General features: G+C 44.8%; 1 protein-coding gene across 1 annotated transcript in view; it reads left to right on the top strand.

The window, feature by feature from the left end:
* Window positions 1–10,916, top strand: part of LOC105539455 (heparan sulfate glucosamine 3-O-sulfotransferase 3B1-like) — a 64,977-nt gene extending 54,061 nt beyond the window's left edge. The window contains exon 7 of the mRNA XM_011979748.1: window positions 6,535–10,916. Within this exon, the coding sequence (XP_011835138.1) occupies window positions 6,535–7,153 (619 nt within the window). The 3' untranslated portion in view covers window positions 7,154–10,916. The remainder of the gene's footprint in view (window positions 1–6,534) is intronic.
* The last annotated feature ends 4,438 nt before the right edge of the window (window positions 10,917–15,354 follow it).

Here is a 15,354-nt window from a genome sequence, read left to right as displayed (position 1 = left end):
GCACATCCCAGGGAATACTGTTGTGGGCTGTGAGCATTGTGTCTTCCCTAGCTTTGGACTGGAGATTGCTGTCTAGCCCCATCGGCCTCACAGACATCTATTAGTGATATGTGCCAGATTTATGTGCTTTTCAAAAAGCTATCCCTTCCTGCCCACGCGGTAAAGAGGGGAAGAAGAGGTGAGGCAGCATTGCTGGAGAGGAGGTGCTGTTGCAATGATTGGTCATTTTCCAGGCCCCATACAAGGCAGTTAACAATGGGAACATGTAAACCAAAGAACCTTATTGTTTCGAAATTGGAGGCCTATTTGAACAGTTATGATCGGCAGTGATCTGATTAGCACTGAAATACCGATTAGGCTACTAATCTATGAATGAAAGAAAAAAATACAGAAATCTATTTAAAGAGAGGACCGGTGTGTAGCTCTACATGGTCTAAATCCTATTAAGAAGAAGCAAAGGTGTGTTAAGAGAGAGGATCATCATGAATGGAAGGAGGCCCATCAGGAGAGCTGACTACACGTCCCAACTCTCTGACCTGCAGCTGGTGACCCATCTCCAAGTGAGTCACCCTCTCTCCTTTAGACTCAGTGTCTTCATTTGAATTGGAGATTACAGTAACTACCACAAAGGCGCTAAAGTAGGTGATAAAGCAGGTGAAAGTTCGCAAGCTCCAGGGCGCTATATAATTATGAGCTCTGACTATCCCTTTGAGAAACTGGCTTTCATAATGAGTGACTCCATTAACCTGCATCATATGCTCACTGTGGAGGCCAGCCTGGGGCTGGACAGGCTGTTGAGGTTGCTGGGATGGGCACGTAGATTTCATGTGAGGGAGTCTGACCCTCAGCCGCATCCTCATCCTTTCTTCTCTGTGCCACTGTTTGGATCAGAGAGGTTTCTGAGAGTGAGGGCAGGAAAGCGTGCCTAGAGGAAGGGTGGAGGAAGAGGAAGGTGTGCCCAGTTAGTGAATGGAAAGAACTTGACTCCAGGACTGCGTGGTGGTGGGGTGAGGGTGGCAGAAGAAGAGCAGCCAAAGGGGCAAAAAGGGACTTGCCTGGATGGGTCTGTGCCAGGAGCCGTTCACACACTTCTCAGGCCTGCCATGCTTCTCACTTGGTGTGACAAAGGTTCTTTGCTTGACCAAACTTCAGTCTGCCTCCTGAACCTTCTCCCGGGACCTCCTGTGTACTTCCTTGTAAAACCCAGTCTTAGCAAAGCCCCTGATAAGTCATTTTAGCATGAACTCCTCACCCTTGATATCTTATCAGGCTCCTCAGCCTCCACCAGCCCCCAGGTGATGTCTGGTCACTTTGGCCTGTCTTCAGAGAGAGTCCCATTAGATCGGTTTAGCCAGAATTTCCCTTATCCCTCATGGCACCTCGTAGTAATTTTCTACCCACTGATTCCACCCTGAGCCTTGGTTATAAACCCCGCCTGCCCATGCTGTGTTCTGAGTTGAGGCCAGTCTGTCTCCCTGTCACTGCAAGACTCCACTGCAGTGGGTCTCTATACCTATCACGATGGTCCTGAATAAAGTCTTTGCTACTGTGATTTAACAAGCGTGATTGACTAATTTTTTCTTTTTTTTTTTCTTTTGAGACAGAGTCTCGCCCTGTTGCCCAGGCTGGAGTGCCGTGGCACAATCTCAGCTCACTGCAACCTCCGCCTCCCAGGCTCAAGAGATTCTCCTGTCTCAGCCTCCCGAGTAGCCAGGATTACAGGCATGTGTGCCACCATGCTCAGTTCATTTTTGTATTTTTAGGAGAGATGGGGTTTCACCATGTTGGCCAGGCTGGTCTCGAACTCTTGACCTCAAGTGAACACCCACCTCGGCCTCCTAAAGTGCTGGGATTCCAGGCGTGAGCCACCGAGCCCGGCTGAGTAATTTTTTTCTGTAACAGATGGATCCACAGGGGCATGCTGGGAGATGCCAGGGTCTGAGCCCAGCGCCTACTACAGATGTGTCCCAGGAAGCCTTTGGAGAGGGCTCAGGAGGCATTTGCCAAAATGATAAATTCTGTTGTGGATCTCACTTCTCAGCCACTGCTTGTCTGCACCCAGGCATGCTGAGGGGAGAGCAGCCCCAGAGCCTCCACTGGACCAGGGCTTAGAAGTCTCTTTGTCACAGCAGTAGTTCCCCTGACTCGGTTATTTTGACAATAATCAAAATAAATTCTGAGGCTCCTTGAGTGCTTTCTGACACATGTAGACAAACACCAGACTGTCCTGGGGAGAGGGACTCTTATATGGTTGAGGGGACCAGCAGGCGGTCGAGCACAGTAAATCTGCCCACAGCTCAGGGAATCTTTATTTATGGTTGATCTCTCATTTCCTTTTTACTAGCTTTATTATGTGGTTTCTTATACACAATTGCCAATTTAGCATTCTGTTCAGCTACTGACAAACCCTTCTTTAGGGCCAGTGAGGAAATTCCGGCTGCAGAGTTCAGGGAAGGCTGTGGACCCCAGGCAGGCTGAAAGCGGAATCCAGCATTCCTGCACTTAGCCTCTTCCAGGAGCCAAACCTCCCTCATTGCCCCACTGTGGGGTAGAACTGAATGAGTGACAAGTCCCCTGCGCAAAAACCTTGCTTCCTTACATCCTTTCCAAGATCCTGTCAACAGAAGATAATTGATAACATTTTTCTAACAGCCTACTAGGTACCAGGCTGGGTACCAAAGCCAACTTTGCAGTTCTTTCAAAAGCCCTGGGAGGCAAACATCATCTTTTTTTTTTTTTTTTTTTAATTCAGATGAGAAAACTGCAGCATGAACAGATTAAGTGATGTATCCCCCAGGGTCACACACCTTAGTAAATGGAAGTGCTGAGAGTCAAACTCGGTGGCCTGACTTCCAAGCCCATGCTAGGTCAGACTGACACCGAGTATGCCCCTAAACCCCCTTCTCTGCAACGGCCCTGAAGAACCTTGGGGTTTGGTATATTCCTTCAATCGTGGTGATAATGCTTTGATTCTGAATATTAACTTCTTGTAAACTGTCTAGTTGCAGATGGTTTAACACAGAGGAAAAAGAAGTTGGGCTTTATCTGACTTGACCTGCTTTTTGGTCAAATGCAAAATAAGTTGCGAGCCGAGACTCTCTCTAATCCTCAACCACATTAGGCTGATGACACTGCTACATTAATTTAAGTGGTTAATGGGCAAAGTGGGTCAATCCAGCTTTAGCTTAAACCAAGGCTGACTGCAGTGCTGCTGAGCAATCTTCCTTAAGGGAAAAACACCCTTCTTCAAACTCCCTGTTGGCAGTCCGGAAGAAGGAGTGCCTGCCCGCTAGAGAATTGCCTTTTCTGTCTCCTGTGATAAAGTTTCTGTGGTTTCCCTATCAGTGCTAGACAGGGCAATTGTGGTCTCCGTGGATTAAGATGGCTTGAAGCTTAGAATGCCTTACTGAGAGGTAAATATTTGGTCAAAAATAATGTGGAAATTGTCTCTTTTTTTCCCCTTTAATTCCTGTGCCTAGGCAGGAATCAATCAGAAATCTCTATTCCATAGTAGATAGCTAATAGATGATATAGCCTCTAACATGATATCTAGAATAATCGCAGGCACACAATAAATTATCGGACTTGTAAATAATAACTTGCCTGATTGTAGATCTGTGGCCAACGCTTAGTATCCACTTAGATAACACACCTCCTTTTGATGCATACACGCTAGCACTTATACACATATGCTGAATTTTGGTTCTATCACATACCATAGACTGTGTATTGAGCAACTTAATAATGATAATAATAATGACAGTAGTAGTGGCTGATATTTGTCAAGTATATTCCATATGTCAGGTGTGTTCTAATCGTATTATAATGATTAATTGTTTAATCCTCATTAAACTTCCATGAATACGTATTGGTAGCTCCATTTTTGTGGACGAGAAAAAGAAGCCCAGAAAAGTTAAATAACTTATTCAAAGTGACATAACTTATAAGTGGTAGAGTCAGGATTTAAACCCAGGCAGTCTGACTTTAGAGCCCAAATTCCTTAACCAATTTAAGGAGCTAATTTAAGCTAAACTGAGTCAGCTTTATGACTTTCCTTTAATTTTTTTCCTTTTTTTAAAAAATTATTTGTAATAAATAATTGTGCATATTTTGGGGGTACAAGATGATATTTTGATCTACGTTTACATTCCAGAAAGGTTTAATCAATGGCCAAGAGCAGTGGCTCACACCTTTAATCCCAGCACTTTGGGAGGCCGAGGCAGGTAGATCACAAGGCCAGGAGATCGAGACCATCCTGGCCAACATGGTGAAACCCCGTCTCTACTAAAAATACAATAATTAGCTGGACGTGGTTGTGGGCGCCTGTAGTCCCAGCTACTCAGGAGATTGAGGCAGGAGAATTGCTTGAACCTGAGAGACAGAGGTTGCAGTGAGCCGAGACCATGCCACTGCACTCTAGCCTGGGTGACAGAGCGAGACTCCGTCTCAAAAAAAAAAGAAAGATTCAATCAAGCAAATCAACATATCCATCACCTCACCAACTTACCATTTTTTGTGTGTGGTAAACTTGAAAATCTGTTTTTGTAGAAGTTTTGAAATACACAATACATTATTATTAACTGTGGTCACTATGCAGTGAAATAGATCACTACAACTTATTTCTCCAGTCTAACTGAAACTTAGAACCCCTTGATCAACATCTTGTCTTTCATCATCTTCCCTTTAATCCCCCAACCAGCCTCTGGTAACCACATTTTTACTTTCTTTCTGTGAGATCAACTTTTTTAGATTCTACATATAAATGAGATAACACAGTATTGTCTTTCTGTGCTGATTTATTTCACTTAACATAACGTCTTACAGTTGCATTCATGTTATTGCAAATGACAGAATTTCCTTCTTTTTAAAGGCTGTATAATATTTCATTGTGCATATATACTACACTTAAAAAATCTGTTCTCTGTTGATAGACACTTAAGTGGCTTCCATATCTTGTCAGTTTTGAATAATGCTATTATAAAATGAACAGAGAAATGCAGATATTTCTTTGACATACCAATTTCAATTCCTTTGTGTCTGTGTATATATATATATATACACACACATATATATCCAGAAATGAGATTGCTAGATCTAACCTCATTTAATTTTTTTTGTTGTTGTTGTTTGTTTTTTGTTGCCCAGGCTGGAGTGCAGTGGCCCGATCTCGGCTCACTGCAAGCTGCACCTCCTAGGTTTACGCCATTCTCCTGTCTCAGCCTCCTGAGTAGCTGGGACTACAGACGCCCGCCACCACGCCTGGCTAATTTTTTACATTTTTAGTAGAGATGGGGTTTCATCGTGTTAGCCAAGATGGTCTCGATCTCTTGATCTCGTGATCCGCCAGCCTCGGCCTCCCAAAGTGTTGGGATTGCAGGCGTGAGCCGCCGCACCCAGCCTTTTTTTTTTGTTTTTTTCTTTTTTTGAGACAGAGTTTCACTCTTGTTGCCCAGGTGGGAGTGCAATAGCATCATCTCGACTTGCTGCAACCTCTGCTTCCCTGGTTCCAGCAATTCTCCTGTTCAGCCTCCCAAGTAGCTGGGATTACAGACATGCACCACCATGTCTGGGTAATTTCTTTTTAGCTTTTAGTAGAGACTGAGTTTCTCCATTTTGTCCAGGCTGGTCTCAATCTCCTGACCTCAGGTGATCTGCCCGCCTCTGCCTCCCAAAATGCTGGGATTAATGGTGTGAGCCACTGTACCCAGCCCGTTTTTGTTTTTTTTTTTTTTAATTGTTGTTTATAATTTCAACTTTTGTTTTAGATTCAGGGGATACACATGCAGGTATTTGTTACATGGGCATATTCCATGATGCTGATATTTGGGGTACCATTGATCCCGTCACCCAAGTAGTGAGCATAGTACCCCCTCTAAAGTATTTTTGGAGGTTTCTAGAATTGTGTCTTGGGAATTTTCTCGTGGCATGTTTGTATCAGTTTACTTACCTGATGTCACCGAATTTTTTGACTGCTGTGTGCTTTGTTGCTTTGTGGAGTAAAGGCTTTGTCAGCAGTCACTGTGATAAACCTGGAACAACTGGGCTGGACCCGAGGGATGTTTTCCTTCCGGTGTCCACGGCACATTTGCTTGGGTTTGGCAAGTGTGGGAAGGCGGACTAGCGGCCGGACTCATGGACAGTGAAATCTCTGGGAGTCCTGGGTGCTATATTTTTAGGAAAGGCACTTATCAGAGGCCAAAGGCTTTTGTATTTTGGCACGAGATGCTTGGGGCAATCTGAAAGCTGCGAAAATAAGGGAAGGTTATACCCACAAGAGAATCTTAGAGAAACAGGTAGCTTGCTCTTTCACCCTTGGTGAAGGGGCCTTCGTGTTTCCGGTAGATGGTACCTGCCCTCCAAACCAGGTGGGATGCTCATGTACCTTTCATCGCTAAAGTTCCACTTGCATTTTTACATGTTTCTACCACTGCTTCCAGAAATAAGAGGGAGCTGGGATTCGAAGTGGTGACCTTAAGACGTGTGGCCAGAGAGGCGTCACCTTCTGACCCCGGTTTGTTTGCTTGCTTTTCTCAGGGACCTGATGCCCAGAACCCTGGACGGGCAGATCACCATGGAGAAGACGCCCAGTTACTTCGTCACGCGGGAGGCGCCCGCGCGCATCTCGGCCATGTCCAAGGACACCAAGCTCATCGTGGTGGTGCGGGACCCGGTGACCAGGGCCATCTCGGACTACACACAGACGCTGTCCAAGCGGCCCGACATCCCCACCTTCGAGAGCTTGACGTTCAAAAACAGGACGACGGGCCTCATCGACACGTCGTGGAGCGCCATCCAGATCGGCATCTACGCCAAGCACCTGGAGCATTGGCTGCGCCACTTCCCCATCCGCCAGATGCTCTTCGTGAGCGGCGAGCGGCTCATCAGCGACCCGGCCGGCGAGCTGGGCCGCGTGCAGGACTTCCTGGGCCTCAAGCGGATCATCACGGACAAGCACTTCTACTTCAACAAGACCAAGGGCTTCCCCTGCCTGAAGAAGGCGGAGGGCAGCAGCCGGCCCCACTGCCTGGGCAAGACCAAGGGCAGGACCCACCCTGAGATCGACCGCGAGGTGGTGCGCAGGCTGCGCGAGTTCTACCGGCCTTTCAACCTCAAGTTCTACCAGATGACCGGGCACGACTTTGGCTGGGATTGAACAGACCAGGGCTGTGTACCTTACCCACGTGGCTTATCTATTGACAGAGATTATATGTATGTAAAATGTACAGAAATCTATTTTATAATAATTTATTTTTAATTCATAAGCAATTAATTCACTAAGCTGCCTAGCCACACTCTTGAGAGAGTTAGCTTCATAATCTGTTAACATTCCAAAGTGTTTAACTCTAAAATTTTGTTCTCTTCCTCACAATTGATGGTGCTTCCATTTCTTTCTTCTCCCCTACCTGTTATATTTAAAACAAAGAAAAGCACAACTTGAGATTTTTGTTGTTACGGGTATTCAGCCTTCAGTCACCGTCTGAGTTCTCCAGTTGCTGCCTCCTTGTCTTGTCTTGGGTGTCCCATTCCAGCTTCCCTGTCTCTTCCTGCCTGTGTACCTTGTAGGAACGCTGAGCTGCCTCAGCAGGGCTGTATTCTGAAGGGCAGACCTCATGTAGCAGCCTCCTTGCAGATGTGGGTCCAATGATGTAGCCTGAATGCCACAGGGCTAGGGTTCTGTCCCCACCTCCATTCAGTACATGGAGGAATCTCTCACTCCCTTTACAAGGACATCCACATCCTTTATTTTATTTTATTTTATTTTTTGGAGATGGAGTCTTATTCTTGTTGCCCAGGCTGGAGTGCAATGGCGCAATATGGGCTAACCACAACCTCCGCCTCCCGGTTCAAGCAATTCTCCTGTCTCAACCTCCCAAGTAGTTGGGGTTACAGGCATGCACCACCACACCTGGCTAATTTTGTATTTTTAGTAGAGACAGGGTTTCTCCATGTTGGTCAGGCTGGTCTCGAACTCCCGACCTCAGGTGATCCGCCTGCCTCGGCCTCCCAAAGTGCTGGGATTACAGGCGTGAGCCACTGCGCCCGCTATCCACATCCTTTTAGAGTCAGATTGCTAGGGTCCATTGACTTCAGCTTTTGATTTTTGAAGGATGGCCCTGTATCCTCCTCTGCCCCATTCCCTGGTTCATTAACCAGTTTGAAGTGCATGCAGATTGTTGCCCCTTCTTTCCAAGGTCACATGTGTGAGATGCTTGGGTGCTGCTTTAGAAATCAAGATGATCTCCTTTAATTTGCATGAAACTACACCATGCTGCGTTCCCCAGGCAGACAGTTCTGCTTTGACACACCAAAGAATCCCGTAGGCTAGCAGAGCCGCCGGCACAAACCAAGGGCGCTGGGTGTCGAGACTCAGAGGGGTCAGCTGTGTCCCTCGGCATCAGTGTCTACCAAGGTGCTGCTAGGTACAGAGCCAGCCAGTGTTGGGCAGCAGGCTCACAGCCTCAATAGGCAGAAAGGACAAAGGCCTCAAAAGGACAGGCAGCCTGGCAGAGGAAGGGAGTCTGACACCTCAGCTTGATGTGTCTTTGGAATTCCTAGCTCATCTCAGAATGATCTCTCAGAGTGATAATATGGGTGGTAGCCAGTGGCCAAACAGCAAGAACGAAGAGTGGCCCTTGTTAAAAAAAAAAAAAAAAAGGTTGGTAAAGCTGGCTCCATGTTGCCTGTAAACCCTTGAACCTGATGCTCATACAGCTGTCCCTTGTTTTAGCCAGGTCTTGACAGAAGGGTTAGCAGCACTGTCACTGATGTGCAGAATGCTCTCCCCGTGCCTTTCTGTTGGTTTATAACAGTTGGGTAACCAGATAGCAATATAGTGGCAATTGAATAGCCATATAGTAATACAGGGGCAGTTGGTTAAACATATAGCAATATCACATAATGACATGTTTAATTTAACCTCAGTTTTTTAAACCTTTTAAACCAGAATGCTTCTACCGTAAAAGGATTGTGATTTCAGTTATACTTCCATCAAGGAATATGTGGGAAGATAGACATATTGTCAAAATGGTTGGGATGGGATAGTTACAAAGGACACTTCTGTATGTTGTATGGGATCACTTGCCTGATAGTATAAGAAACATTGTATGAAAAGAGGAAAAGATAATTCATTTTTGGAAATTGATCAGAGATGTCACTGGTCTTTAAGTGATGTCTTGAAAATCCGGTTTGTATTTGCCCAAAAGTTTTAGCCTACATCTAACTAGCTTACACTTAGCAGCCAAACCATCATTGTGTAGGTTCTGTTTTGGAGGAAGCTCATGGGGGATCTGCGCATGTCAGGTTTCTCCCTGTTCTCCAATGCTATATCCATTTCTTAGCTTTTCCACGGTCTCCAGAAAGTAATGTGGGACCTGCACTTAGGGAAATACCCGAATCATAGTGTGGTTCTGCCTTCTTGATGAGTGGGTGTGAAAAACACCTGCAAAAGGGTGCTAATTGGTCGTGCATTTTTTCATTTATTTGAAATCAAACTGAGAACACCTCTTTTCGGTTTACAGCAAACTTGGCTTGAAGTAAAAGGCAGTATCCAAGTCTTTTACCTGGTCTTGCCCTGTCTAATTTCTGACCACTCGGATGGTCTGATGTGGCTGTCGATGTGGAACTACGGAAGAGTTGAGAGAAGAGTATGCAACAAAGCCATAGGAAAACACGCAGGAGCTTTTCCCTCCCCTTCAGGGCCCCACCCTCTTTCCAAGCTGGACAATGTTTTATTAAGTTCTTTATTCCCTGCCTTAAAACTGAAACAGGAAATTTTTCTGGTAGAAGGAGGGTCATTTAGTCATGAACACTGAAGTGAGTCAAAATTCTATTCTGGGTCAAATCCTTGAATTCCAACAGATGTCCATAATTAGTACAGATGGAATACAGCAAGTTTTTCTATGTAAGACAAATCAAACATCATGTACATCTCCTCATAAAGGTCTGATGGCTTAAAGTTCCTGACAGATCTGGTGGCAGCATCTGCCGGAGCTTGCACCCCGTCATCTGACGGTCATCTTCCTCCTGCGGAAGTTAGGTAACGTAAGCCTTAGATTTCTCCCTGTTCTAGCAATCTGCAAGACCACCAAGCTTAACTTTTTAGCTGCCAGGAGACAAACACCCTTTTCTGTTTCGGCAATTTGTCCTGGCATGTGTTTTGGGCTTCCTCCAATTTACAGGAAAAGTTCTGATATTCATTGGAGTACTTTATTTTTTTTCCTCAGTTTTGTTTCTTTTCTCATTTAAAAACAAACAAAAAGTTCAACAACAAAAAAATTGGGAGGTTTTTCTTGTTTCTATCTAGTTCATGCTTTCTTTGCGGTGTTTGAACAGTAGTCTGTTAACTTAGTAGGTGGTACCTGGAAAGGTATTTTAAGTGTAGTGACTGTTTAATAAATACTTAATTGGTTGACGGAGGAGGAGAAATTGTTTTCTTCCCAGGATTCTCTTTGGGGGTCATTTTGAGTGACAGATACATTTTAGACATTTGGAGAAACAGTTTCAGATCCTGCCAGGATATTTTTGTAAAAAAGGATAATGGAAGGTTCCAGTATACTAGAAACAGTACATACCTAAGACGCTGACACGGAAGCTAATGTGACTTTTCTTTTCAGCTTGTCAAGAGGATGGCCAATAAAACTTAAAAGGTGTGGTTAGATGGTTTTTCACTTTTGTGACATTAATTTATCCCTGAGTCTCATTCAACCCAGTAATCTAAAATACTGTGCAAATTCTAGCAGTATGTCTTTGATAACTTGGATGTTAGGATAGCCAATATGTACAAAAAATTAAATCAAGTATTTTGTCCTATGTATAACACAAATTAATTTTACACAGAGAAAGATGTTTCTAGGCAAATGAAATTCTGGTAATTCATACTATTTCTTTGTATGAACAAATAAAATATATTTTGCCAACATGTGGGTACCTTTATGTCTTCTTAAGTATTTCAGAAAGACAAGGTAGCAATATTTTATTTAATAATCCCATGTGTGCGCATGTGCACTTACACACCCACACACACACACACACACACACACACACAGTCATTCTGAGGGCAGGCTGATCTTTCAGATTTTAAAGGGTGCAATCCAATATACAACTAATCCACAAGCATTTAGGGTGGATTTTTTTTTTTTTATAAATGACTCTGAAGACAAGATCGGTGAGAGGGGCTCATGTGCCCCGGTGGAGTTTCCCCACAGCCCCCAGGAAGTGCTGTCCATGACACAGGATTCCAAGAATACTGAAGCCGCTGTCTGCCCTAGTCTTTCAGTGCCACAGGTTCGTGTGCATGGGCAGCCACATGTCACACGACAGGTGCAATGTGAGCACAGCTCCTATGGCTGGGTGGATTTTGATAATAGGTGCCTTCTCTTCTCACTTTTACAGAGTGTTCTTCTGTTAGGTGGAGATCCTTATCTGCAAGACAGAGACAGAAAGGACTCAGATGAGGCAGCATTTCTGTGTCTTTTTTTTTTTTTTTTTTTTGAGACGGAGTCTCACTCTGTCGCCCAGGCTGGAGTGCAGTGGCACGATCCTGGCTCACTGCAAGTTCCGCCGCCTCCCGGGTTCAAGCCATTCTCCTGCCTCAGCCTCCCTAGAAACTGGGACTACAGGCGCCCGCCACCACACCCGGCTAATTTTTTTGTATTTTTATAGAGACGGGCTTTCACCGTGTTCGCCAGGACGGTCTTGATCTCCTGACCTCGTGATCCGCCCTCCTCGGCCTCCCAAAGTGCTGGGATTACAGGCTTGAGCCACCGCGCCCGGCAGCATTTCTGTGTCTTTAATCCGTCTCAAACTACCTTCTGCTTACTTTTGACCTGGCACACCATCTGCACAATTAGTATTTGCTACTTTAACCATTTGATTCACACTCTGATTTTACTTAACTTTAAAAGGAAACATATTTTAAGGAAAACACCATGATGTCTTGCCATCAAGAGATCATCATTTTTAAAAGGTACAATGACAGCAAAGCAATGCTGTTCATTTCTAGCCAGAGAGTATCACTGAAGCCACACTAGCCTTACCTTAGGCTCACTCGCTGCTTCTGGCAAAGATTCTACGGTTCAAGACTGGCACATAAGTGAGATTTGCATCTTGCCATGAAGAATAAATGCGACTTGGTGAAGGAATGACTTACCCAATGTTATTCATGGTTAGGTCTCTAAAATATGGGTGCCCACCTCCCAATCCCAAATCATCTCTGGCAGTTCTCTTGGTTTTCTGACATTTTTGGAAACACTGTGCCTCCCACTAAGAAAATGCCTCGGAGAGGCACGGAGTTGAAAATTAGTCTAGCGTTTTGGCAAAGCAGTGGAAAGAAAACCCTGACTTAACTAGAACAGGGTGTAAGTGCGTCAGTCAGAAAACGAGCCTTACTTAAGATTTGGTTTTCAAAAGCTAGCATTCTGTGGAGACTAGTTTCTTCAAAGCTAGAAATTGGCCACTCAGTGACATAGGTGTGTGAAATAGAAGTGTTGACTTGACTTTGCACCCCATCTCATCAATTTTATGCTTTTTCTACAGAAAGACAACAAAATGGACCTAAAATCTAGTTTTGTTTTTTTTTTTTTGAGGTGGAATTTTGCTCTTGTTAAAAGGCACAATGAAAGCAAATCAATGCTGTTAATTTCTAGTTGTGTTGTATTAACATTGCTGTTAATTTCTAGTTCTTATTGCGCAGGCTGGAGTGTAATGGCACGATTTCCTTCACTGCAACCTCCGCCTCCCAGGTTCAAGTGATTCTCCTGCCTCAACCTCCCGAGTAGCTGGGATTACAGGCATGCGCCACCATGCCTGGCTAATTTTTTGTATTTTTAGTAGAGATGGGGCTTCTCCGTGTTGGTCAGGCTGGTCTTGAACTCGTGACCTCAAGTGATTCACCCGCCTCAGCCTCCCAAAGTGCTGGGACTACAGGTGTGAGCCACTGTGCCCAGCACAAAATCTACTTATTAACCTGATGGCACAGTTTAGAGCAGTGATCATCGAGCTTGGGCAAATATTCGAATGACCTGAAGAAACCTCAAGAGATTCCAAAGCCTGGTTGGACACAGTGGCTCACACAAGTAATACCAGCAATTTGGGAGCCAAGGTGGGTGGATGGCTTGAGCCCAGGAGTTCAAGACCAGCCTGGGCAACATGACAAAACCCTATCTCTACAAAAAATACAAAAACGAGCCGGGTGTGGTGGCACACTTGTGGTCCCAGCTACCTAAGAGGATGAGGCACCCACTTGAGCCCTGGAAGTCAAGGCTGCAGAGAACTGTGATCGTGCCACTGATCTCCAGCCTGGGTGATAGAGGGAGACCCTGTCTCAAAAAAGAAAAAAAAAAATTCTGAAGCCTGAACGCAATTCAGACCAATTACATTTAGAAACACTAGGGGCTGAGGCCTTAACATGGGTATATTTAAGAAGCTCCCCAAGAGATTCTAATGTATGTACAAGGTTAAAAGCCATTAGTCTGGAGTAGTTCTCAAAGTGTGGTCCCTGAACCACAGAGCATCACATAGAAGCTTCGGAGACATGCAAATTCCTGCCCGCCTCAGACCTACTGAATTAGAAACACAGGGTTTAACAAGCACTCTAGGTAATTCTGACTCGCACCCAGTTAGAGCATAGACTTCCTATCTTTTTTAAATTAGACAGCTTGGACTGTTGATGAAAGCTGTTTTCCTCTGTACCATGCATTTCACCAGTAAGGTCAGTTATGAAGCTGTCTCCCCAGATAACTCTAGATCTCCTTTAAGGAAACTCCTGCATAGTTGCTGTTGCAGCATTTCAAATAGTTCCAAGACCTCTGGGCCCTCTTTTATCAGTCAGCTCCCAACTGTCATCCATAATATATTTCTGGAACCTCCTGAAAATGAAACCATAGACTTGTATATCATAAGGCATTTCTTTTAAGAGAGCTAAAAGATCTTTTACATCCCTAATTTCCCCTCACCTAGATTCAATGTCCAACAATGTATCCCCAATGTTTTGTACATGATTAACCATTATTTCTCCTTATCCTTCACAACAGAACCCACAGTTGGCTACCTAAAGCACACTGGCTGGTCATTCAAGGTCAAAGATTTAGCCTGGCCATGTGGCCATCATGTTCTCAATTATAACAAGCTCATATAAACCTACAGTTGCTATCATTAGCATCTAGTTTCGTTTTTCTATTCATACTTACTATTATGTGCAAAAGAAGATTAAGTAATTATCTTATTGCACAAAGTCAGCTGTAATTACATATCTGTGGTCTCACAGACAGCCTTCCCCATTTGAGAGTTCGGGAAGTTTTGCTTCTATGCAACAGACTTTTTAAAAAATGAACTAAAAGTGGCTCAAGGACCTCAATGTACCATGTCTCCTGAGAAAGGTGCCTATAAGGAATTGAAATTCCGCCCACTGGACCTGACGTTATACCTACAAGAAGGTGTTAGAGGCTCCTTTACATCTTCCCTGTTGATCCCCAGCACCTCCTGCTCTGTGGCTCCTTGGATATGTAGAAGCTATTTATAATACCTCACTTGTTAAGAAACCCTGACCTCAAAACATTCAGGCCTTGCATGCTTTCTGTTTCCATATATTCGAAAAGAGAAGAGAGGGGCAGGAAGCCTCCTTTGGAAGCAGTAAACAACAGGAAGCCTCCAGAGCTTCTAAGGAAGGGAGACATCTTAGGAGAGGGATGTCCAGAGTAGTGTACTTTGGATATGATATTCTCTGTGAATTGGAACAAGAAGAAGCTGAAGTCACAGTTCAATTCATTCATCCAGGGTTATTTACCAAGTGTCTATCGCTGCTAGGGACATAACCCTAAATAAGAAATGCTTCCTGCTTCAAGGAATTTGCATTCCATGGGGGAGTTGAAGGACAAGGGAAGATGCGACCACAATGCAGTGTGACAAGGGCCCTGACGAGGTGAGGTGTCGTGGGGTGAGAAGTGGGGGGTGGGGGCTCATGGTAGAGGGAGAGTCAAGGCTATAAATCTGGTAAGATGTAGCCATGTGATGGGATGGGGAGGTAGAGGGACATTATCCCACGCAAAGGTCTAGATGTGAAAAAAATATGGCCATTCAGCAGGGAAGCAGCCTGGAGAGGATGGTGGGAGGAGTGAAGACAGTTCTGGAGGGAATAAACAGAAGATTGTGGCCGGGTGCGGTGGCTCTCACCTGTAATCGCAGCACTTTGGGAGACCCAGGCAGGCAGATCACAAGGTCAGGAGATTGAGACCAGCCTGGCCAACATGGTGAGACCCCGTCTCTCCTAAAAATACAAAAATTACCTGGATGTGATGGTGGGCGCCTGTAATCCCAGCTACTCGGGAGGCTGAGGCAGGAGAATCATTTGAACCAGGG

Source organism: Mandrillus leucophaeus, unplaced genomic scaffold, assembly GCF_000951045.1.
Source record: "Mandrillus leucophaeus isolate KB7577 unplaced genomic scaffold, Mleu.le_1.0 Scaffold205, whole genome shotgun sequence".
NCBI classification, from domain to species: Eukaryota; Metazoa; Chordata; class Mammalia; order Primates; family Cercopithecidae; genus Mandrillus; species Mandrillus leucophaeus.
Note: the sequence above shows the minus strand (reverse complement) of the source record. Positions and strands in the feature narration are given on the sequence as shown.